The 24,694-nt window shown below is 38.9% G+C and overlaps 2 protein-coding genes across 4 annotated transcripts; both read right to left on the bottom strand.

Annotated features, from left to right (window-relative positions):
• Positions 1 to 72: 72 nt before the first annotated feature.
• golga7ba (golgin A7 family, member Ba) lies at positions 73 to 7,254 on the bottom strand. The gene is made up of 5 exons (XM_077524322.1): positions 7,123 to 7,254; positions 4,172 to 4,297; positions 3,940 to 4,092; positions 1,200 to 1,301; positions 73 to 1,091 (listed from the first exon to the last, which is right to left on the bottom strand). Exons 1-5 carry the CDS (start codon positions 7,132 to 7,134, stop codon positions 1,008 to 1,010), a joined length of 477 nt encoding a protein of 158 aa, XP_077380448.1. The 5' UTR covers positions 7,135 to 7,254; the 3' UTR covers positions 73 to 1,007.
• A 5,486-nt stretch (positions 7,255 to 12,740) lies between these two features.
• On the bottom strand, positions 12,741 to 23,746 carry zfyve27 (zinc finger, FYVE domain containing 27). Of its 3 annotated transcripts, XM_077524032.1 has the most exons (14): positions 23,436 to 23,746; positions 22,809 to 23,046; positions 22,405 to 22,475; positions 22,154 to 22,340; positions 21,292 to 21,387; positions 18,959 to 19,071; positions 18,751 to 18,869; positions 18,537 to 18,608; positions 17,264 to 17,284; positions 17,047 to 17,067; positions 15,359 to 15,500; positions 15,221 to 15,267; positions 15,052 to 15,133; positions 12,741 to 13,761 (listed from the first exon to the last, which is right to left on the bottom strand). In XM_077524032.1, exons 2-14 carry the CDS (start codon positions 23,042 to 23,044, stop codon positions 13,691 to 13,693), a joined length of 1,278 nt encoding a protein of 425 aa, XP_077380158.1. In that variant the 5' UTR covers positions 23,045 to 23,046; positions 23,436 to 23,746; the 3' UTR covers positions 12,741 to 13,690. The 3 variants fall into 3 exon arrangements, with proteins under 3 accessions (XP_077380158.1, XP_077380159.1, XP_077380160.1); XM_077524033.1 differs by lacking the exon at positions 17,047 to 17,067; XM_077524034.1 differs by lacking the exons at positions 17,047 to 17,067; positions 17,264 to 17,284.
• Positions 23,747 to 24,694: the final 948 nt, after the last annotated feature.

Raw genomic sequence — 24,694 nt, 5'->3', positions numbered from 1 at the left:
GCAAAGTTTTACAGGTATCTGAGGATATTTTCATCTAACCCTATTTTGAAAAAAAAACAAAAAACAGTTGAATGCATTTGTGATTAAATTGTATTTATTTGACAACAGTAATAACGTTTCAGTGCCATGAGTATCAAACAATTAAGCTGCACCAAAGTTTGAGTCTGCACAAAATGTCACCAACATCATTGAGAGACATTCACATGAATGAGCCTCTTTTTGGCAAATGTTTCTCTTTGGAGGTTTGGTCAGATAAATATTCTGCATACTGTATGTGTAATTCAACACATGACTGAGAAGATTCAGGAAGACTATTTGACTAGTACTTTGCTCATCTTTGCTACGTCCTTGCATAAATACAATTTTGGAAGAGTTGATCTAAATCAGAAATGGAGGTTTTATTTTAGACATCTGTGGATTTAGTAAAATATAGGCTTTGTGTGTGGAAAATGGAAGACTTGCTACATTACATACATGATGATGTTCATCTGCTACGGGACAACATGATAGTGTCTTGATCTTGATTTGGACTTGGTTTTGATCTGTAGTGGAAAGATCTGGCAAAGTATGCTCACACTTAGGTTATTTGACAATGTCAAAGCTACATATAAAATAATTAAAAGCAAGTGTTAGTGTGCCTGATTAGTTAAATTGAGTGTAAGCCTACTTCCTGGTTAGTTCAATTTGTATTAGGATTGTGGTTTGAATCACACAAAAAATACAGGAAGAAAACTAATGGTCCAATCACACCAAAAATAAAGAGCAACATGTTTTTGTTCATCGGGGACATTGCAACAAATTACTAAAGTGCGCATTTTGCATGTTCGCAATGCCTTATAAGCTAATGCTGTTGAGGAAAAGCATGTATTTCTTAGGTAACATCTTGTGGATCCTTTATGAGACCAAGTGAAGCGATGGATACGGGTTAGGAAAGGTTCAAACGTCCAAAGTTGTTCTGGAGAGTGGTGAGTGATCAAGACGGACATTGTTTTGCCAGAAGCACCCGGTCATCGAGCTGTGCTGCTGGACACAGAGCTGCTCCCAGAGCTGCAGCCGCTGGAACCCCTGTCTTCATAGATGGAAATCTCTATCTGGGGAAAGCCGTTAAGGATTGAGAGCGTGTCACAAGGGTACGCTTATATTAACTAGAAATCATTTCCGTTTTTGTAGACATGAACATTGGAATTGAGGTAGGATACAACTCGCATTCCCCTCTCGACGGGATCAGTGATGAGCAAACCTCTGGGAGCATAGATCTTTTCATTCTGCTCCTGGATGTACTTGGCAATCTTCTTCAACACCTGACACACAAGCAGAGCATAAATTAATACACTAAAATGACCATCAAGATGTTGTTAGAGGAATCATTTTGAAGGTGTGGTGGATTGTTCCATTCATGCCATAAAGAGGGCATTACATTGTACACTTTCATGCAACTGTACTACGGAAGCGGGGAACTGCCAACGTTTATGTTCGGTAAACATTTTTGACTGGCAAGTACATTTGAACATATTTGCGAGTATAATTCCTCGCAAATATGCTTAAACATATTGTTACATTCAAACAAACTTGCAAATGCATATGAGTAGTACGTTTGAACAAACTTGTAGGCTAAATGCTACAACATAGCATTTTTCCCCATAATGCAACAGGGTATTGCATTATGAACGGAAATCATGCACTGCAGACATAATAACAAATCATAAGTGTTACTACTAAACAATGTTTTTTACCTAATTGTTTGAACGTATGGGTATAATGTGGGCTAAATGCTTAAAGGGGAAGTCAACCTTAAACATTTCTTGACAATATGTTACATGTGACCTCACTAGTCTAAACAAGACATTCTGATTAATATTACATTTGTGGAATATGAGTTATACTGCAAAATCCAAATCCATCCATTTTTATCCATCTCTGGGGGTGACAGGTGAGCCGTGATTGGCTGTCACCTGAGCTAGAAGCTTTATATCCCTCTAGAGATTTTATCCATCTTAGGGGATGGACATTTTTTTTTATTATTATTATTTTTATTATTATTTTTATTTTATTTATTTATTTTATCACTCACACACTCACTCACACACGCTTACATCTTGTAAGCCACACATGGTCTCTCAGGCGGACAAGTGAAGCCACGCCAACTGGCACAGAAGGCAAGTGACGGGATGGCCATTTTGCCACTTGCGTTCGACTGAAGATGACATCACAGTCGCTCATGGCTCAGGCAGCAACCAATCACAGCTCACCTGTTTTCTGAAGCTGAGCTGTGATTGGTTATTACCTGTGACCCAAGAAACTTCCTTCCAATATTGATAAAAACTGCTGGATTTTACTGCTGAACTCATATTCCACGAATGCAGTATTAATCATATTATACCTTATTTAGACAAATGGGGCTGAATACAACATTGTCAAATATTTTGTGTGGGGTTCACTTCCCCTTTAAAAAAGCTTTTTTTTTTCCCATTCGCACATACGCAAGTGGTAGCAGTATGGGAAAATATGCTACGCTTGTATCATTTTGCCTGTTCAAACGTATTTGTGGGCACGTTTGTTCGTAATTGCGAGTATGTTCAAACGTGCTCGTCAGTCAAAAAATGTTTACCCATAGGCAGTTTGACGCTTTCGTACTGCACATACATTTTCGTTCACAAACTACAAAAAGATGAGCAATCTGCAAGTGAAGACCTCTGCCAAGGAAATATTCAAGCAGATGATGATGGCACAACCAAAATTGAATTAATTTGCTTTAATATTAAAGAGTGTAGAATTCATTTCAATAATATGCAACAAATATGTTCTCTCACATAAACATATATATATATATATATATATATATATATGATGTGTCATGACTAGGGTCATGCAAGGGTTATGGTTGTTTTGAACTGATGTAACAGCATCTGGTTTCAACTGGTAAAACGCTATGTGATGTCAAGAATATTTAATGTCTTTATCTAGTCCACAGCCAATCAGATAATTTCATGTTAGTCCTGCTACCCACATGTCTAGCCACAACCAATCAGATCGATTCACTGTCTATATAAGCTGTCTGAGAAATGTGTGTTTTTGTCGGATTATTACCTCTGTTCCTCTGTGCAACTCTCGTTGTTTCTCACCTCTCGATGTGAATAAATAGTTCAAATCTTATCTGTGTCTGAGTTTTGGGATCCAACCCCAGCACATAACATAATCATCACTAATTATATTACATAGGAAGCAGACATGATTCACCGCCATCTTTCTAGCACGGATCCCTGAAGGAGGCAAATTTAGCAAAAGGCCTAATTGGTGGGAGACTTGAAAAGTGTGTTAACTGAGGTGCCGTAGTGCGCGTGCTTCAAAATGCATTAAAGAGGAATCAATCTTCCCAAAAATTATTGACAATAATATGTTATATGAAGTCCCACTAGTCTAAGAACTGTATTCTGGTTAATATTGTGTTAGTGGATTATGAGTTAAGCGCCAAAATCCAGCCATTTTCACCAATCTCAGGGGGGCGGCCATTTTGCCACTTGCTATCGACTGAAGATGACATCATAGTTGCCCGGGGCTTAGGTAAGAACCAATCACAGCTCAGCTTCATAAAACAGGTGAGCTGTAATTGGTCGTTGCCTGAGACCTGAGCAACTGTGATGTCATCTTCACTCGACAGCAAGTGGCAAAATGGCCACCCCCTGAGATGAATAAAAGCGGCTGGATTTTGCTTCATAACTCATAGTCCACAAATGTAATATTAATCAGAATGTTACGCTTGGACTAGTGAGGTCACATGTAACATATTATTGTAGAGAAATGTTTGAGGTTCGCTTCCATTTTACAAATTCTGGCCCTGGGTGTACATGGTATACAGATTGTCAGCTGAGTAATATTTGAGAGCGCCAAAGCCAGGCCTTGGCAAAGGTCTGCTGAGTGAGCAACATTTTCGACATTCACCTTCTCATAGCGTGTCTCCATGCAGAGGAAGATAAGATATGCTGTGGCACAAGCCAGACATCCTTCCAGGTAAGACTGGCCTCCGATCTTTTCTGCTTCTGCGTAGTAGTTATTGAGGGTCTTCACAGTGTCCTCAAATAGAGTCCGCTCAATCTGTATGCACGAACGGATCTATGAATTGCAGGGCTGACATAACAGATAATGTGCGCACGAAGACGTCACATGCTCTCACCCGGCTCTCCAGCTCAGAGGGGAATTTTGTCTGGAACTTGCAGGTGGTTCCCTCACTGTAGTCTCTCTGGATGAAGACTTTGTTGGCCAGGGATGCACTGTGCCTCAACTCCTGCAGGTTGTGGAACTGAAGAAAAAGATCATGTGTGCCCATAAGAAGGGTTAATACTGTTTTATGGGGAATCAACAACTCAACTCAGAGGATGCAAAACTTTAAGAACAATGGCCACGTGCATTACAATGATTTACTCACTAACTACTGTATTAATAAAATGGTAGTACTAATACCACTCAAGTCACGCAAAGTAATTGTGTAAGTGTGTACTGTATATGATACATCCCCTTGAGAGACAATTTAGGAGTGTTGTTCATCAACATGATCTTTTAATAAACAGGACCCTGGGGAAAGAAGCCTCCACTTCTCTCTCATTTCACCAGTTCAGTAGTACTGTGTGCAAATAGTAACTGTTGTTTTGGTCTTCTAATGTGTAGGATGTTATAGGAGAAGCAAGCAGAGCTCGATTATCCATTTGTGCTCTGAAAGCTGCTGGAGAGAAGCCCAGCGTTCGATACACTATACTTGCCAGTCCCTTCTCTCTCTCTCTCTCTCTCTCTCTCTCTCTCTCTCTCTCTCGCTCTCTCTCTCTCTCTCTCTCTCTCTCTCTCTCTCTCTCTCTCTCTCTCTCTCTCTCTCTCTCTCTCTCTCTCTCTCTCTCTCTCTCTGCACTCATGCTGTATATCAGCAATGCTCAAAAATAAATATTTTTTTCTAAGCAGTTTTGTGAATCAATGACTTCATTTGTGAAGCAACTTTGTAAATGTGGAGGATTTTTTTTTGGTATCATTTATTTATTATTATTTATTTTTTTGCATTGACCTGAAGCAAGGGTTTTAAACAATAAAATGACAACGTAGCGAATTAACAATTGGCTTTCTTTTTTATATAATCAACAGTTTTTCTTTCTTAAACTTACATTGTGTCGCAATGAACAGTATTTTCTTATCTACAAGTAAAGCTAAATGGATTTCGAAAAAAAAGATAAAATCTACTGTAATATAAATTACAGTATGAGGACATTTATTGTACAAACCTCAAAAGTCAAAATCAGTACTCAATTTTGAAAACCATCAAATAACTAGGGATGTAACGATACCCAAATATCACGATACGATATTATCACGATATGAAGGTCACGATACGATAATTATCACGATATTGTGGGGAGGTTGGAGATGCAAAAAAAGGTCGCAATATAGTAAGGAGCTCATATTAAAAAAACACTAATAAAAATATTGTACTTTTGTACATGACAGTAATGCAAATAAACAACCTACAATCTCTAAAAACAATATTGAGGCACTTACTTGCTAATGCAAGTACACATTGAGTTCGTCCACATATTGACTCGGTTCACAATCATATTTTGTTCCCCTTCATCTGACCATTAGCGTGGATTTTAAACAAGGGCCAAATCATGCCTTGGGAAAATTAAACTGCACTGAAAATCTAGCCACCAGAGGGTGCTAGAACTGCTTAAACTGCACAAATGGAAATCAACCTGACTTTTTTTTTTTTAACAGATGTGCTGCTTTTAATATAGTGACATGATGACGACGATATATTGTGGCAGTTTTAATATTGCGATATCACAATATTGCTGTTACCGTTACATCCCAACAAATAACCCTGCTGATATTTTAATTTATTTTGTACAATATCAATATACTTATTACCTTACACGTCACTTCCCCTGGCTGTCAAGTATAGGCCGGTTTCTGGTTCAGTTTAGTAAGTAGATTTTCTCTCCGGTGTACAGAGATTTATTAATTTGTCTGTTATACTATATAGCTTTGCAAAGTTGGATACGTTCCATTTTAATGTGGTTCCAGACATCTGAGAAAAGTGCACTCGATCCCCCAAGCACTTACAATAATTCCGGTGTTTAAACGCGCTATCTTTGTCAATCTTATGTTAGCTTAGCAATTAGCATGGCTTGTACATAAATTTAAATTAAATAAAGTAAATTTTGTTGAGTACATTATACTCTAAATTGAGTCTATTTGGTTTCACTCTAAACAGAGTAAAATTTACACTTGGAAGAGAGTAAACTATTCAGAGTAAATTTTACTCAACATCACAACTGCCAGTCCCCTCTGTCTCCCGAACCCTGACTGCACAAATCCTGCGGCTGCCACCTCACCCTCATACCTGATTCCTCCATCACCGTAAGGCCCAGCATCTCGGCCAGCCACCTAAACAAATGGCCTGCTAAAGCCTCCTGTGCTTTGTGACCTGGCTGTCCTCCTAACCAGTCAGAACGAGCACCCCACGTCTGGTGTCCCCATGTCAGAATGGCCTCGACGGGCTAGACTCACACGTGACTTGACTTGACTTGATTTGACTTTTTGTGACATATAGTCAGACCCGTGTGCCATGCCTTTTTTTCTTGTGTGAAATATGCCTCAATAAATTGTTGGAAAACACTGTTCTATAGTCATTTTCTACTCATCTATAAAGACTAGAAGTGGCGGTGTCGTGCCCTCCTGTTGTCTCCTCTGTCCGTGGTGCTGAACGGGTTATGCGCGTGCATCCACTCTTGGGACGCTGTCATCGGATTATTAGGACGTTCAAACCCACAAAAGCACACATGCATTTAAGCGAGGGCTGCATGTTTATTAATGCGACGTGCAATGTTCATATCCATTCAGCACATTTGAGTTAGAGTACCTGTTTTATTGGTAAAAGTAGAAAACATCGACATTTGGGCGAAACTAGCCGAGGATGATGCCCTCGCGTGTCCTGATTCCACTGATACATTTTAGCCTTATTGGTTTCAACCGTGTCCATTCTACGACATCGCTATTTTTGTACGCAAATGCTGCTGACGGTGGCTACGCTAATCATTAAAAAAAAAAAAGAGAGAGAGCAGGAGCACATTGTGGCAGTCTTACCTCAGTCGCCATGTTGCTGTTCGAGTGCCCGCGTGCGCTGATGACTGACACGGGACAGATTAAATGATGGGGGAGGGGCTAGTCAGCGGGAGGACGGGATTTAGGTCCATTATGCTTTTATTTATCTAGACATTAACTAAATCCCGCTGACGTCAGGCTACTATAGCCTTTCTTATTTTGAACAGCTCAGTTGTCAACGTCAAGCTGCATGGCATTATTGTTTGTTGTTTTGTTTTTTGTTTTTTTATTAGGAGGGATGTGTTAGGGTTTAATTTAAGACCATAATAATAATAATAATAATAATAATAATAATAATAATAATAATAATAATAATAATAATAATAATAATAATAATAATAATGCTACACAAAAATGGAGGGATAGTCATCCAAGCTGCAAGATGAAAATTAGCATGCCCATGCTTAGGTTTTTACCGAGCACTTGGCTTCTTCCAACATTCTAAAAGCATACATGTTTTCATTGGTTCATTGTAAGCTCAAAATCGTCCGCACTGAAAGTGAGAATGCTTTCCTGTCTGTATCTTAATTCTGATTGGCAGGCAATTAGTCCAAAGTGTACCCTGTTTCTTCCTCAAAGTCACCTTGTGTAGGTTAAAAATCACCATTGACCCAGGGCTATAGACTGTCCATCTGGCCCCGTCTTTTGGGGCCCAATATGGTACTATTTTCCTCCATTTTACCCGAGAGACCAGCCCACAATTAAAAGTGCATTGATCCATTTACAAAATAGGCAGCAAACTGAAGTGGTGGTCAGGAATTGGGCTGAGCTGGGCTAAGTCAAAATGCCAGGATCTATTTGTTAGTGCCAGTCCAGCCCTGCATGTGACTCGAACGGAGAACACGTCTCTGCTGCTTAAATATTATCAGAAGCACACTGACCTACATTTAAAACATGCATTTTAATATTTGTTCCATAAAATTGTTAATGTCCCCAGCAGTTTAGTCTCTTCATTTTATCTTAGCCGCAATGCTTTCAGTATATGGAATAAATGAGTACGGAAAGTGGATACCACATCCCCCCCACCCCCGAAAATCCCGAAGGCCAGCCCGCCACCCTTGATGGTTTTCAGACAAATATAGAGAGAGGCTTGATTAACATGGTTTGGACTTGTGATTGTGATGGTGACATCTACAATCATTGAGTCAAAGCTTCTTTTGTTTGAGCAGTGGGAGTTTTTTTTTTTTTTGGGGGGGGGGCAAAAAGAATATCTGTCCATCCATTACACAAATCCTCCTGTTTATGATCACAGAGTGCTGTAGCCTATATCAGCTGACCCTCTGAGCTGGTCACCACTTGCCAGTCAGGGAACAAGTAGAGACAGCTAGGCAACCATTCAGACTCATTTTCACACTGTCATAGGAAAAGGAACTTAACCCCCACTACCTGCACCAACTTTAGGTGAATGTAGCCTATCACGACACCATATAAATATGAAATAAATAACATCAAAATGAGAATGTGGCAGCAGATGGCGAAAAAATGTCAAACAGCAGATCCTGCACAAGTTTTTTTGTTTTGTTTTTGTTTTTTTATGATTTTATTTATTTAAATTATTTATTGCATATTCTCCTTGGAGTCGTGTGCCCCTCGTTGCCGAGGCAACATAACAGTGAGCTGGAGTGTTTTACGATGAGGGAAAACAACAATTATGTTCGATACGACTGAGGTAACTTCTCGAAAGCGAGACATACAATATTCATAAACTATACTATACAGTGACAGTCGTAGAAAACGAAATCGACCAGCAATGACACAATATGACCAATAGGAGGAGACACTAGTCAAACCGTTTTCCAGTCTGCCAGAAAAGGGAGAAGAGGAAGACGAAGAAGAAGAAGATATGTGGCACAGGAGGAAGTAAACATTACGACATCAGTCAGCTATTTAGATAAAATCGTGTTAAGTTTTTATCATGAATCACGTGGACTTTTTGTTGTGCGTGCGGTTTAGCAAATTGCCACTGGAAGAACAATTGGAAATAAAACGTTTAGGGCCGCACAGACCAGAAGACTTTGTCCTGCATCAGTATTTAGATTTGGTGACCCGCACCTTCAAAAAAGAGTGGTTTGAAAAAAAGAAATGGTTGACCGCTAGCACGACCAAAAGTGCGCTTTTCTGTTTTCCCTGTATTCTCTATGGTGGCTTGGACTCCGTTTGGGCATCGATCGGCTTTAAAGACATTAAACATTTATCGGAAAGAACGGCGAAGCACGAAAGCTCCTCGTCTCACCTGAGATGTGCCATGAAGTTGGCTCTACTTGGTCTGCCCCCCGTGCAGCCACTCATCAATGACGCCGATCGACTTGCCATCGAGGAGCACAACAGACTAACTGAAGAGAATCGGTACGTTCTGGACAGACTGATCACCTGTGTTAAACTTTGTGGCAGGTACCAAATGGATTTGCACGGACATGACGAAACGCTAAACGCAGCTCTCTTTAACTGCATATTTGAGACCGTGTGTGAGGGAGACACCAGGCTCAAAAGACACTATAATGCGCAACCTTTCTTTCATTTGACTTTAAGCACCATTCAGGACGAGCTCCTGGATTGCATGTATGAGGTCTACAGGGAGGAGGTACACAAACAATTGCAACAGATCCAGTTTGTTGGCGTGCAGGTACATGAAATCACTCATACGTCGTGCAATCCTCAAATGGCCATAGTGTTGAGATACGTGGTTGACAACACTCTTACTGAACGGTTCCTCAAGTTAATCGAAGTCACGGATAAAACTGCCATTGGCCTTTCGGACACCATCCAACAAGTTCTCGAGCCCTTGCGGCTAACGGAGAAACTCATCTCCCAAAGCTATGATGGAGCTGCCATGCTGGGCAATGGTGAAGGCAGCGTGCAAAGCCTGATGAGCCTCAAGTACCCGAACGCAGTGTTTGTGCATTGCTACTCCCACCAATTAAATGTCACCCTGCAGCAAGTGTGTGCGTCTCGAATCCGTGAGCTGAAGGTGTTTTTTGCTGATTTGACCGGCTTTGCGACCTTCTTCACCTCACCGCCAAGAGCAGCTGCCCTGATGCAGGTGTCGTGCAACAACATCCAGCGACCACGCTGGAACTTTGAAAGCAGGACCATTAACGCCGTATGGGACAGTCAGGATGCCATATTGGAGTGTTTGGATTGCATTCGCACTCAGCCGGGATGGGACATCGTGACCGTCAGCGAGGCATACGGGCTATCCATGCATTTGAAAGACCCCAAGTTTCTCCAGCTGCTGCATTTCTTTGCAGAAGTCATGCCGGAAGTGGATGTTCTGCAGAACATACTGCAGAACCGTGAGATTGACGCCTCGGTCGTGAGATGCGCCGTGGAGAACTTCATCGCCAACGTGAAGGAGGTGAGAGGCAGGGCAGATGTGATCGCCGACCACGCCGGCGACGGCGAAGCCAAGCGAAGGAAAACCAACACGGCTGAAGTTATGAGGGAGGCTTGCGACAACATGATCGCGCAAGTCGAGGACCGCTTCTCCGACAGTGACTATCTCGTTGCAGCGCAGCTTGTGGACTGCTCACTTTTCCCCAAATTTGCAGCATCATTCCCGGCGGCCCAACTCGGTTGTGCTTCCAAGCTGTGGCCTTCACCTCTGAGAAACAAGGAAAAGTTACAAAGTGAACTAAATATTCTCTACCAACACAATCAGCTGTATGCGGGGAAATCTGCACTTTCTCTACTTCAGACTATTAGAGAAACCGGTCTACAAGAGATCTTGTCTGAAACATGCATTCTCTTGAACATCTTCCTCGCAACTCCCATGGTGTCCTCCAAGCCTGACAGGAACCATTCGGCGATGGAAAGGATTAACATGTTTGCAAGAAAAACACTCGGAAAGGAGAGACTTAATGCGCTTTGCATGCTTTCCAATGAGAACCAATTTATTCAGAGAACGGTGGATTTCAATAGGAAAGTCATGGACAAGTTTGCACATGCAAACAACCACCAGATTTCATTCCTTTTCAAGTGAATGTTTTTTTTTTAAATTATTATATTGTTTAAAAATCTACAAATAACAATTTGGATGAATGTACAAAGTTAAGATACATTAAGCTGTGTAAATGGTCACTTTCAGAACTGTGGACATTTTTTTTGTGATGTTCAGCCATGTGTATTTAAAATTGATAATTATTTAATCAAATTTAAGCTAGTTTATAAAGTATGGGTTAAAATTGATAGCATTCAAAAGTGCACTGACTTGGCCTTGACCTGCCTGGCAAATAGGGATGTAACGATCAGGGCAATATCGTGATATTGTGATATTAAAACTGCCACAATATCGTCGTCGTCATGTTCACAATATTTAGAAGGAACACGTTCTGTTAAAAAAAAAAGAAGTCACATTGTGTTCCATTTGTGCAGTTCTAGCACCCTCTCGTGGCTAGTTTATTAGTGCAATTTAATTTTCATTAGGGATGTTTTGGCCTTTTATGTTTAAAATATATGCTAATTGTCAGATGAAGGGGAACCTAATTTGCATGTGAAGCGATCGATGCATGCTTGCATTTGCAAGTAAGTGCCTCAATATTGTTAGAGATTGTAGGTGGTTCATGCCGTTATGTACAAAAGCACAATATTGTGCTTATATCAACTAAGCACGTTAAATGGCTTAATTCTACAAGCCAGCAATGCAAAATATCTTTTTTCAGTTTTTACACTGTTGGCTGGTCGTCAATATGATTTCATTGGGTGAGCAACCTCTTGCACTTCGTCAGCTGGGATAGATTTCAGCACACGCATGACCCGAGTGAGGCTGGGCTGAGCGGTGTAGCAGATGGATGGCTGAATGTTTTCTTTTATGCTGTACATGTATACTTGTGTGTCATCTATGAAAACTGCTACATCATATATATATATATATATATATATATATATATATATATATATATATAGTAGGGGTGTGAATTGCCTAGTACCTGACGATTCGATTCGTATCACGATTCACAGGTCACGATTCGATTCGATACCGATTAATCCCGATACGAATTCATAAGTCGATTGTTGCGATTTTTTTTCATTCAAATTTAGAAAATACTAATCAGTAAGCTTGTAGAGTGTAAGATTTATATGAAAATGTATTATTTATTTATTTTATAGAGGTTGTAATCTGTTTCATGTTTGAACAGCATTAAAATAAAATATTAAGGCTTAATGTTCCGTTCATATAACATTCTTCCATGCTTAAAGTGTGAACCCTAACCCGAAGTAAGACATTTTGTTGAATATTTTTCCATTAAAAATGTTTCCAAAAAAAAAAAAAAAGGCGATGATGATAAGACGTTGAATCCGAATACCGAATGAACAATTCTGAGCTCTTAAAAAAATAAATAAATAAAATATTGATTTTTTTTTTTATTGAATCGGTTCGAGAGTCGCGCGATGTAGTATTGCGATATATCGCCAAATCGATTTTTTTAACACCCCTAATATATATATATATATATATATATATATTATAGCTAAGCTGCTGTTTAAAGCACATCAGAGGAAGAAAGTACTATCATGTTGAATGTATTAACTTTAAGTTGCAGGTGCCATCGCCATTATTTTCATATAAACCTCATTTTGTATTGAATAAGTCAAATGCACAATTTCAGTAGTTCCACAATCATTTTATTCAACAGGGGTTCCTTCTGTTTTGCTATTCAGATGCCGCTAAGGTGCGTTGTTGTCAACATACAAACAGCTTGGAGTTTTACCGTTTATTTTAACAATGGAATATTTCACCCATAAAAGATGTAGCAATATATACATACCAAAAAAAAAATCCATCAAATAACTTCCACTTTCAGGCATTTTAAATTAAATATATTAGCTCTAGAAGAAGGGATTACATGAACCATTGTATGATTACAATAAAAGCAAAGCAATTACAATCATCAGTGCCTGCATAAAGATTAAATCAACATTGCATCTTGGGTCAGTTTTGAGTTCGAATGCCGCCACATCTATTCTTTGAAGTCCTGCTTTTAAGAGTGTGAGGCGGATGATTAATTTGACCCAGCTGCCCTGTCCAATCAAGTGACTCCAGTTGGTTGAATTTTGATCCAGTTAGGAGTAAAATAATGTGATCCCATCAAGCTCAAACGACACAAGGAAAAGCATGCTGGTCCGTGTCGCTCCTTTTTTCTTTTTTCTTTTTTTTTAACCCAGTGCATTGCCACACCTTGTCAAGCATGCCACTCATGGCATTTATTTTTAAACTTAATCCTCCAGAGTTCAAATTTGATCATGTTGGTGGTCAGTCAAAGAATTTTATGACCATTGATTTTGCAAGCAAAATTGACAGCACCAGTAATCCTTTCCTCCATGCAAGCGCTCCTTTCCCTCTGCTCAGCAAAGGGACAAACAAGGGTCCTTAAACTCAACGTCCAGTAACACAAGGATGGGCACAAAAGAAAAGGTGAGGAGGTTCTTCAAGGATGCATTTGCCTGAGGTTAAATACCAAGGCATGTGTTGAGGATAGTTACTGCACGGTGTGACTAGTGGAGGAGCAAACTGTGATGAGCATCCCACTGGGTCACACGGACAAGTGTCATGTCATTGTAACTTGATGAGTGAGGAATTACAGGCAGCGCAAACAAACACAGTCTCTCTCTGGGCCTCAGGAGCTGTGGGGGGAAAAAGGAGAGGTGATCAGGACATTGTGCTGCCTCTAAACAGTACACACAGTCAAACCACAACATTTGAACATTCCAGATATGCTGCAGATAGTTGACAGAGCTTGACTACTGCATCGATATTTGCGTATATATTGAGTAACTACAGCAGGGGTCTGCAACCTGCAGTTCTGGAGCCACATGTGGCTCCTTAGTCCCTCTCCTGTGGAGCTAAAAAAAAAAAAATAATGTAGAAATTAATATTTTTATTTTTCAGATAAATATTCTTTTAAGGACTTCTGCTGGGAAAAAAAAAAAGGAAGAGATTAAGTATCCCAAAAAAATGTGAGTCCAAAATTTTAAGTTGTCAGAAAAAGGAAGACGTAAGGTAGATTAAAGTTCTAAAAATGACCTAAAAAAATGTCCAAAAATTGATCATAAAATGTCCGAAAAGAAAGAAGAAAATCAGAAAATTACAATAAAATGTCCATGAAATTGCCAAATATGTCAGAAAACTGAATAAAAAGAAAATTTTCAAAACGTAATAAGATGTTCAAAAACAAAAGAAAGGCCTCAAAAATACCATAAATTCAAATGCCTTTGGAACTGTGAAAAAAAAGTTTTTAAAATAGTAATAATGATAATAAAGAAAAGAGAAAGGTAAAAAGAAAATGTTTAAAAATTAACTATAAAATGTCCAAAAACAAAATATGAAATTCTGAAAATTACCATAAAATGTACACAAATTTGCCAAAAAATGTCAGAAATTGTTAGCAAAAAAAAAGCCACAAAATGTCCAAAAATGGACAAAGTTAGACAGAAAATTAACATATGTCTATAAAATTGGCAAAAATGTCAGAAATTTCGCAGAAAGGACTAAAAATGTATGAAAAATTAAGTATAAAAAAATACAAAAACTAAAGACAAAGGTAGAAGAAAATGAATCTCAAAGAATTGGATGCTGCATAATTTTCTGTTATTGTGCAGCTCTGATGAGCTCTTTCATTAGGCTAACACTAACGCACTGTTTTGTTCATCACAACGTTCAAATGTTTTGCAGCTCCGGGCAGATTTTTTTATTTATTTGGCCTAAAATGGCTCTTTTGACAGCAAAGGTTACTGACCCCTGTACTACAGTGATGCACATTATTTCAAAAGCTACTTTAATATACCACACAAATCTTAGACATTAAGTGTGAACGAATATAAGCTCTTACAGCCGTTTAAAATCAGGAGCTGTTTTTGTGGACACCCTGTTTGAATTTGTTAAAGGACCACTGAATTAGACTTTTCTTGTCTTACCGGTAGCCCCCATGCAAGACCTCAGCACTTTAAAAGAACAGCATCGTGAACAAAAGCTGTTGCCACAGTTACTGCAGTTCTTCTACATCAGGAAGAGAGACATGTGTTGAGACTTAGTATTAATTAAATGCAATGTGCACAGTTCGAATATCACTTCTCCAAGTCTCACCCTTTTCTTCAGCACTGAGAATACAGCATTGCAGCTAGCACAGTTGCCTTGGGGGAGAGGGAAACAGACCAAGTTTATAAGTAGTATTATCGCAGCTACTTCAAAACTGTAATGACTTTTTTTTCACAGCACTCTGACCTGCGCTGGTGGTGGGGTAGCGCTTGCGCAGTTTCTCTGTCAGCTTGGACACTTTGCTGCGTATGGGTTCATTACGGCTCAGGAGGCCATTTTCAGAGATGCTGTCAAACTCGGGGGCTCCGAGTTGACCATCATCATCCTCCTAAAAAAGGGAGGGGAGACAAGAGAAGACCCACAGAGTGCACCAATTACATTACTTAAATAATACGGTGATAAATGCAGTGACAAGTTTAAATTTAATGGTACCTTGAATTTCAAACAGCCACAAGGAATGTAGTTCTTTTTTTTTTTTTTTAAGAAAATGTTATTTAAATAAATAAATAAATAATCACAAAAAACATGTCTGCATTACTTAGTTTCTACATGAAACTGGAAACACACCCAAATAAATCAAGAGGCCAGCCAGTGTCCCTGAGCGGATGGTCGACTACTTTAGATGTTCCAACAAAAACTAGTGTTGTTCCGATACCGTTTTTTGGCCCCTGATACTGATACCGATACCTCCGTTTTTTTCCCCCTCAACATGAAAAAGCTGTCCTGCCATTGGCTCAGAGCATTCAAGGGCCAATAGGATATCTTAGATCGGCATGCAGTGAACATGTCACGTATCAGTGAATGTCGTGCACGAGCAAGACACAAGATGCTGCATCCAAAATCCTTTATTAGCGTTGCAATTAATGGTATCGGCATGTTACTTGTGAGTACTCACTGATACCACTGTTTTAATGCAGTATTGGCACCTCTGCAGATACCAGTATCGGTATCGGAAAAACACTAACAAAAACCGATACATGCATGGCAGCAGAAATAGATGCATCTGCACAGTAAAATGATCTTCTACACAAGGACACGCTTCCTGGAATGCAAGGCATAGGCTCACAGTGTAAAAGAAACAAATCCATACGCTATCATAAATAATATGTACGGCTCACATACAATACAGAGAATCAATCTTAGACTAAGAAAATTGCAATTTCTGGAGAAATTGCGTGGGAATACTGAAAGCTGAATGCTAATACCTGAATGCTAAGATTTGAATGCATGTGGAATGCTTATGAAGTAAATTGAGAGATCCATCCATCCATTTTCTTAACCGCTTGCTCCTCACAATGGTCGTAGGGGGCTGCTGGAGCCTATCCCAGTTGGCTTCGGGCAGTAGGCGGGGTACACCCTGAACTGGTTGCCAGCCAATCGCAGGTAAATTGAGAGATAAATTATGAAATTATGACCTCCTGGTTACTGGACAATGCACTTTACCAACTGTGCCACCGAGCAGTGTAAGACACCTGGTAATAATGATAAGTTATATGTATGGAAGTGGGCGTGGAAAGTGATACTTAGCAAAAGTTCAATGTCTGTGCCATTGAAAATGAATGGAGGAAAGTTGATATTACAAGTTAAATTGTGAAAATGCTGTAAGTAATGTGGAATCAGACGATATACTGTATACCCCATGAGACGTCAATTTTTGAAGCTAGTTGAAATTTGAACACTACAGTGTAAATTGGAAGCATTGTGGGAGTTGTTACGCGGCAAAAATGTGTGGACAATAAAAATCACAATAACATATGTGGGAATGCTTTAGCATATAAAGATAAGCCCCTCATGCAGACAACATGAAAACAAGCACTTTAGAAACACACACCATCACCACTGGATGCATGAAAGGAACTGGAAAAGCCACTTACCACCAACACCAAAGGGGTTTCCTTTGTGGAATGCAGTACAACACAGTACAACTTTACAAACAAGCATCCATGCTACTACTACTACTACTACTACTACAAAAAAAAAAAAAAGCTAGATTCTAAATACTCTACCCATACAGAATTTGTTCAGTTCACACAATTGTGTGAAAGGGAGAAAAGAAAGGCCAAGATTACCAAGATGTCAGCAGACACTCACCTGCAGGGAAATGGTATTTTCCTAATTTCAGTGGAAAGCAGGAGATAAACAGGAATGACGTAATTAATATTTTGTTCTAGCCAGGGAGGAGGAAATTGAACCATTTATGTTTGTTGTGGAAATTAACAATTATGATTGATATTGTACAAATTGTGTTATACATGTTGTGTTTAAAGGGATACTTAACTCATTTAGCCAGTTTCAGCAATAAGAAGATTGTCTATAATTAATGTGACGTTATTTTTCATGTATAATTAAAACCTTTCAAAATACATTTTTTCACTTGCTGTCGACTGAAGATGACATCACGCATGCTCAGGAAACAGGTAACGACCAATCATGGCTCAGTTTGCTAATGTCACATGACTAAACCCAGGAAACAGGTGAGCCGTGATTGGTCATTAACTGGTTCTAGAGCACGCGTGATGTCATCGTCAGTGGACAGCAAGTGGCTAAATGTATTTTTAAAAGGTATTATTTGTATATGAATAATAATGAAGTTACCAAATTAACTAAATAAATATTTACTTTTTATTGCTGAAAATAGCAAAATGAGTCAAGTATACCTTTAAAGAAATGTGCACGTTATTTATCTGTACAATAATATATAAAAAGGTACGGCCTCTCACAATGGAGTGGCCTTAAAACTAGTCAATAGCTAATCACGGTTATAATATATATATTAAAAAAAAAACACTAATTTCAAATGATGTTCACATTTAAATGGACTAATTTTAATTTGAGGAAAAGAACTGACATGCAAAAGATACTACCTGGTGTGAATATGGACAACCTTTCATATCTAACAATGGGTCAGCAAAATATCAATCCAAAAGTTTGTGGAAAGTGCCGTTTTTTGTTTTCATTAGAATTTACTGACAGTTGTAAACATTTATAAAAAAAAAAAAAAAAAAAAAAAAAAAGTCAGCAGTCAATAAATGAATTAAAAAAAAGATTTGAATTTTAAAAGATTTAACATTAATTGCAACTCTGTCATTTTATATTAACCAATTAATGATATTACTTTAGTATTAACTCATCCAGTTAAGACCCGTTCTACATTTTCCAGTTTTGTCTCTGGGTTCGCGTTAAGGTGACCATCCAAGTTCCAACTATTTAATCATTTATTATTAACCAGTCCTGATATGAATTTCTATCAATCTCTGCCATATGTGTAATTCCACCAAAGACTTTGCATTTGCTGAGACTGGTGTGTAAATATAAAAAGGAAATGTTTAATCCACAAACAGCACTGAGGGCAAAACTGTAATACCTCAATTGCATCTTTAAATTCTTCATCAGGCTCAGCTTCTTCTGCTTCCTCCACACTGCCAGGTGATATGTCCTGCAAGGAAACACATTAATTACTTCTTTATTTTTCCAAGTGCATTCAAATAAAGAGAAATATGGTCATTATAGCATAACATGCCTTTTATAGTGTACTTTACATCATAACTATTCAACTTGTTTCCATCTGAGTGACTCACCTCCAGACTGGTTGGTGTGGGCGTCCTGTCCACTACATTGCTGTGTTCCAGTTCTTCAGAGGCTCCCTCTGAGGTCGGGGCCTGACCGACGTGGAACAGCTTCTTCAGGTCCAACAAAACTGCAACACAAATGACAATAGAAACAACACGAGTTTTAAATACTACATCATCTCATGAAGCAAGGTTGTTAATGTACGGTTGAGCTGACCTCTGTGGAAGTCTCTATTCCAAAGGAAGACGGCGCTGTTCAAACCAGCAATCACCCAACCCACGGGAGCGAGGTAGAGAAGACACACCACTGTAAACAATCCTACATAAAACCTAGGGCGAGATGATGAAATGTACACGTTGACTGGTAAGTTAGTATTTTCAAGCAATTTCAGGCCATGTGGTCTACTATTCATTGGTCAGCTAAATTTATCAGACAAATATTATGGCCCTTTTCAAAATAATCTATTAACCACCATATTCATACTTTCTCATTGAGTAATGCTTTTAAGCAATGCAGTCGTGCAGAATGAGGTCCTTATACCGTTTGTCCACTAGATGGAGGTCTGATTCCATCCAATAAGCATCTTGCATACAACAACATGGTTGTTCCAGTTCTCACATGGCCACCATTTGTTTTTGTTTTTTACAACAATGATGCATTGTTGTGTGACTTTATGTACTGCAGATGCTCCTGAACATGATATTGCTCAGGAGGGGTTGGTTCAGATTCAGTGCTTGTGTGACTATGGAAACACAAATTCTATAGGAAACTTAAAAAAAAAATAAAATGAAGATAAGTCCACTTTTGGTCCGAGACCAAAACACTTTTCTAGTGTGAACGATGCATCCTATTTTTAAAATGCACTTCTAAGGATGTAACGATATCCAAATATCACGATACGGTATTATCATGATATGAAGCTCACGATACGATAATTATCACGATATTGTGGGGAGGTTGGCGATATTTAAAAAAGGACACAATATTATAAAATAAAATTAGCTCATACTAAAAATAGCACAACATTGTGCTTTTGTACATAACAGCAATACATTTAAACTACCTTCAATCTCTAATAAGACTTAATATTGAGGCACTTAATGGCTAACGCAAGCCCACACTGAGTTCCTCCACATATTGACTCGCTTCAAAGCATTTTACAATCCCCTTCATCTAATAATTAGTGTATTTTAAACATAGAAGGCCAAAACATCCCTAATGAAAATTAAACTGCACTAGAAAACTAGCCACCAGAGGGTGCTACAACTGCACAAATGGAAATAAAGCTGACTTTTTAACTTTTTAACAGAATATGTAGGTTTTAAATATCGTGAACATGACGACGATATTGTGGCAGATTTAATATCACAATATTGCCAGTATTGTTACATCCTTATGCACTTCATGGCAATAAAGGTAAAGGAGTAAAAGAAATTGGATTTACTATTAAAAAAAAAAAAAAAAAATTAAAGGACATCATGTGTAAATACTGTTCAAACTTCAGTCATTATGGCTTAAATCTAAAGATGAATTCATCAGTTAATGCCTTTATTTGTTAGGGGTTGTACTTAAATTCCTCTGCTGTTAAGTTAAACAAATATTAAAGACAGTTTTGTAAAACAGTCAAATCTGACTAATTCATATAAGTGTTAAGGGACAGAAAAATGTTTGGAGACAGGGAAGCAGCCTCAAAAAAAAGTGTCGGGCCCAAGTCTCTTCTGAATCTGTGGAGATAAGGTGTGGTGGGAGAATTTTTACAAAAATTCTTGAGTAACTTGTTCAACATCCCATTCAAGTAGGGATGGGCGAGTACCGATACCAGCCTTTTTTCAAGTACTCGTAACGCAGACGAGTACAAGCGAGCGATGGCAGAGGGGGAAGACATTAAGTGAGTCCTCCTTGCCTGTAACTGGCGCTAGCTTGCAGCAGTTTTTCACCAAAACTTCACTGGTTTGAAAATACTTCAAAATTGTGAATCTTAAACTAAAAGAGCATTTTTGTGTTTTATTTTGAGCGTTAAGACTATTGAGGAGTGACTGTGCTGTTTTTTTTGTCAAAATTAAAGGAAATATATTTGTTTAAAAATATCTTTTAGTGATTTTTTTATTTGTCAAATGTACTACTGGTATCGGCAATTGGTATCGGTGAGTACTGAGGGTCTGAGTATCGGTATCGGTCTGAAAAAAAAATGGTATCGAACATCCCTACATTCAAGTATATAAAAAAAAAAAACTGCACTTTGTACAACATAAAGGAATCCGATTATAACAATCATTTGATGATACGCTGGCTTGAAAAAAACAAAACAACAACACTATTTCCATCATCGCCATGGTAACACTGACTGGAGTCCTGGATCATTTATCATCGGTGAACCAATAAAACGACACCAGTGAGTTAGCACAAATGACAACGCTCATTTTGTCGTTTCAAATTCTGCCCTGACTATTAGCAATGGAAAAATGGCTAACCTACTCACAAGGACATCAAGTAAGTTCCAATAGTATTCAAGGTACAACACAACTCGATAATTATCTACTATACTCTACCTTGATGATGTGGTGTGATTGTCCCAGTACAGGACTTTATAAAGTGTTTCTGCTGACTGACAGGCTGAAGACAGCATGTCATCCAGATGCTTCAACCTAGAGACAGGAAAGATGAGACTATTGGGAGAAATTTAAATTCATCTTACACATAAGCGTGCCATATTATTTCCTGCACATTGTATAGGGGCCATATTATGGAAAACTCGCTTTTCATTTATGTATGTATGTACGTACAGTCTGTTGAGATACAAGTGACATGATTTACAAGTTTTCAAGATACGAGCTATCGATTGGATGATTTTTATTTATTTATTTATTTTGCCTTGACTTGCGAGCGCAATCTTGATATATAAGCATTGTATGCTGGCTGGTAACACAACTGATTCCACAGCAAATGACAATTTGACAGATATAATTTCTTCCAGAAAATGGCTTCAAGCTGTTAGCCACTCATCTAAAGGTTACTATTAAGCTAAACACAATAAAAAGAACTATGTTTTGAATGTAAACATACAATGGCAAACTCCTTAGACACATCATGGGCTAATAATTAGCATCTGTGGCTGTGTTGTTACCCTTTAAGCAACAGATATCTGAAACAAACAGTGCGGAAATAATTTTGACTAATTAACTACTACAATTTATGTAATTCTTATTTACATGACTTCAACTGAATACATTTAGAGGTTCAATTGTAGTTATATATGAATATCAATAACACAATCAAAACACAGAGGTTGTGTTGAATTTCTCTCAACATTTTTTTTGTACATTATAGCTTCAAATCAAATGAGTTTGTCTCAAGATTTTTCCAATAACATTCAAAAACAGTCAGTGAAACATAAATTTCAGCATTTCTTACAGGTCTTTGACTTCCAGCATAGCCTCCTGTTTACTGAGGTGCACCGTCTGCAAATCCCTGCGGTGTACGGCATGATAGTGCCTCCTCTGGAGTTCCGCTTCTGAGGCTCTGCCCCAGCACCTGTCCTGCAGGTAGCCCAGGGCAGCAGGCACTGTGACTGCCACCAAACACAGTGACAACCAACCCACTGAAGGTGAAGAAGAGGTCAGTTAGTATTAGCCACCACAATGACAGATGTAGCCTCGACTTACCTTCATTAATAGTGCAGAAGAAGACATTGAGGAATATACAAACAACCAGCGAGCACAGTGGCATCTTCCACCTGGAAAATAAAATCAGACACAACATGACCTCTGCTATTGAAAACAAGACCAGGTACCTTCAACTGGTTCGCAGGAAGAGTGGCACAGCTAATTTTGAATGATGCAGCTGAAATTTAACCAGTCTGATCAGATTTTTTTTTCAGCAAAAAACTATATGTTACTTCAAACACTGTACAGTTAATAAACAGTTTATGAAAGTAACAGTTTGATCCCGAAACACACAAACTACTATTTCCTATAGAAAAACCTGTTCCCAAATTTGAACAAACTGGAGCTCAACCAGCATCCCTGAACAGTCTGGATTAGGTTCAACAAGTGTTCTAAATACACACCCTAGCAGGAAGCGGGCCAGCTCCATCGCATCTGTAACTGGTTCCAGAAAAAGCGCCATTCTCTTATAGGACACAACCATGTTGAGGAGGTCAAAATTCAGTGTAGATCTCGGGCTTCCCAGTTCAGAAGCGTCTGGAGACCCCAGAGTCTCTTTGGATACAGTGTGCACCAGCTCCCCCCTTTCCCCTGCACCCTGGTAAGGGTCCGGTGACGCCGCTGCACTGTGCATCATCATTCCTGTGCAGTGGAAGAAAAACAAACAGTCATATCAACGAATTGCAATCATTCCTAAGTAGATTGATTAGGAGGAACTTTTGTTGTTGTTGTTATTTTGCGATCAATACAAGATGACACTTTGACCCTCACAGATGTAGCAATCAATGAACGTGAACGTGTTATAGCCAACAAAGGTGTGTTTGACCAACTCTCATTTGCGGTTTAATCAGCAACGTTTAACACTCCGGTGACTTGGAGCAATGGGATCATTCACATAAACCCAAATTAGCAAGATTTTGAAATACTCAACACGAAATTGTGTGGTTGTAAGATGCAAGTTAACTGTAAAGTTACGCCAAAAGGATATAAATTGTATTACGTTCATGTAGTTCGTTGATGAGATAACTTACTCCGATCTACGTGTCCAAAACACAGCTTGAGAACCGCAGCTGCGGGCAGAAGCTCAGGCGACACTAGCAAGTCCCGCCGACATAAAAATCCTGGAGGAAGGAGAAGCCTCCAACTTCATCGACCCAGGCAACATGACAGCAGCGTATGCTATGAGCACCGACGTGTGCTAACGATTATGTGTGTCCTGCCTTTTTGACGAGATATTATGCCAGCGTCTGGCTATCTTCCGGCTAGCTAGGCTAGTTTCAGCCCTAATATTATCCAGTTACTTCCTGTTATTTCAGGCTGAGTAGTCGATCGTCGAAAATTCAACGCATGACCAATGCAGTCGATGTCGATGCAGACGGGGATGAGCTTTTAAATACTGTACAAGTCCGCGAATCAAAGGAGGAAATGCAAACAAAAGTGTAATTAGTAGTTATGCAGTTATGCAAAATTAAAATACAATTTTAACCTGGACGAACAATTGGTCAGTTTTTGTATTTAGGAAATGTGTCAACAAACACAATATGGTTTACATTCAATGTAGTGATCACACCACACACAAATAACATTGTGAATCATTTGTTTCAGCTTACACAGTATTATGAGAAATTTCAAAATTCATTATTGATTGTAGTGCTGAACAATTGAGACAACTAAGTGAACTACAATGCAGTGTTGAGACATCAAAAGTAAAAACAGTTCTGTAACAGCCGCAAGGAAATAATGTATCCATCCATCCATTTTCTTAACTGCTTGGTCCTCACAAGGGTCGCGGGGGTGCTGGAGCCTCTCCTAGCTGGATTTGGGCAGTAGGTGGCGTACACCCGAACTGGTTGCCAGCCAATCGCAGGGCAGGAACTAATTTAAGCCAAACCAAACAATGTTTAAGACTATTGTGGATATGAGATACGTCAAAAGTTCCAGGACTGGTATTACAAATATTTCAAACCCAAATTATGAGATTTCCCCTTCAGTGTGGGCCCCAAGAAACTGGAGTGTTTGGGGTGATTTTCTTGTCGCCTTCAAATTTTGAACTTGTTCAAAATTTCTCTGCATTAAAAAAAACAAAAACAAAAAAAAACAGTGTAAAGAGGGTTTGACAGTGTCTGGCAAGTGTCTTTGCAGTGTTTTGCACCACTGATGGAAGCCTGCCGAAAAGGCAACACTTATTATGTGCATGCACCATTGCAAGCATGGGCCGCTCAGTGAGATTGGGTACAGGCTGGACTGGCACAAAAAAAGTGGCCCTGACATTTATTTTTTACATAGGTGC

This window comes from Festucalex cinctus, chromosome 6 (genome assembly GCF_051991245.1).
Source record: "Festucalex cinctus isolate MCC-2025b chromosome 6, RoL_Fcin_1.0, whole genome shotgun sequence".
In the NCBI taxonomy this organism is placed as follows: Eukaryota; Metazoa; Chordata; class Actinopteri; order Syngnathiformes; family Syngnathidae; genus Festucalex; species Festucalex cinctus.
The sequence above is the reverse complement of the archived record's forward strand: the minus strand, read 5'-3'. Positions and strand labels throughout refer to the sequence as shown.

Coding starts and splice junctions, on each gene's coding strand:
- golga7ba (XM_077524322.1), bottom strand. Junction 4,093..4,171: donor CCTCTGAGCTGGAGAGCCGG/GTGAGAGCATGT, acceptor TCGTGCATACAG/ATTGAGCGGACTCTATTTGA. Junction 1,092..1,199: donor TCGAGAGGGGAATGCGAGTT/GTATCCTACCTC, acceptor GGCTTTCCCCAG/ATAGAGATTTCCATCTATGA.
- zfyve27 (XM_077524032.1), bottom strand. CDS start 23,044: ATGATGATGCACAGTGCAGCGGCGTCACCGGACCCTTACCAGGGTGCA. Junction 17,285..18,536: donor AATTTAAAGATGCAATTGAG/GTATTACAGTTT, acceptor CACTGAAATTAG/GAAAATACCATTTCCCTGCA. Junction 13,762..15,051: donor GTCTTGCATGGGGGCTACCG/GTAAGACAAGAA, acceptor TTCCCCCCACAG/CTCCTGAGGCCCAGAGAGAG.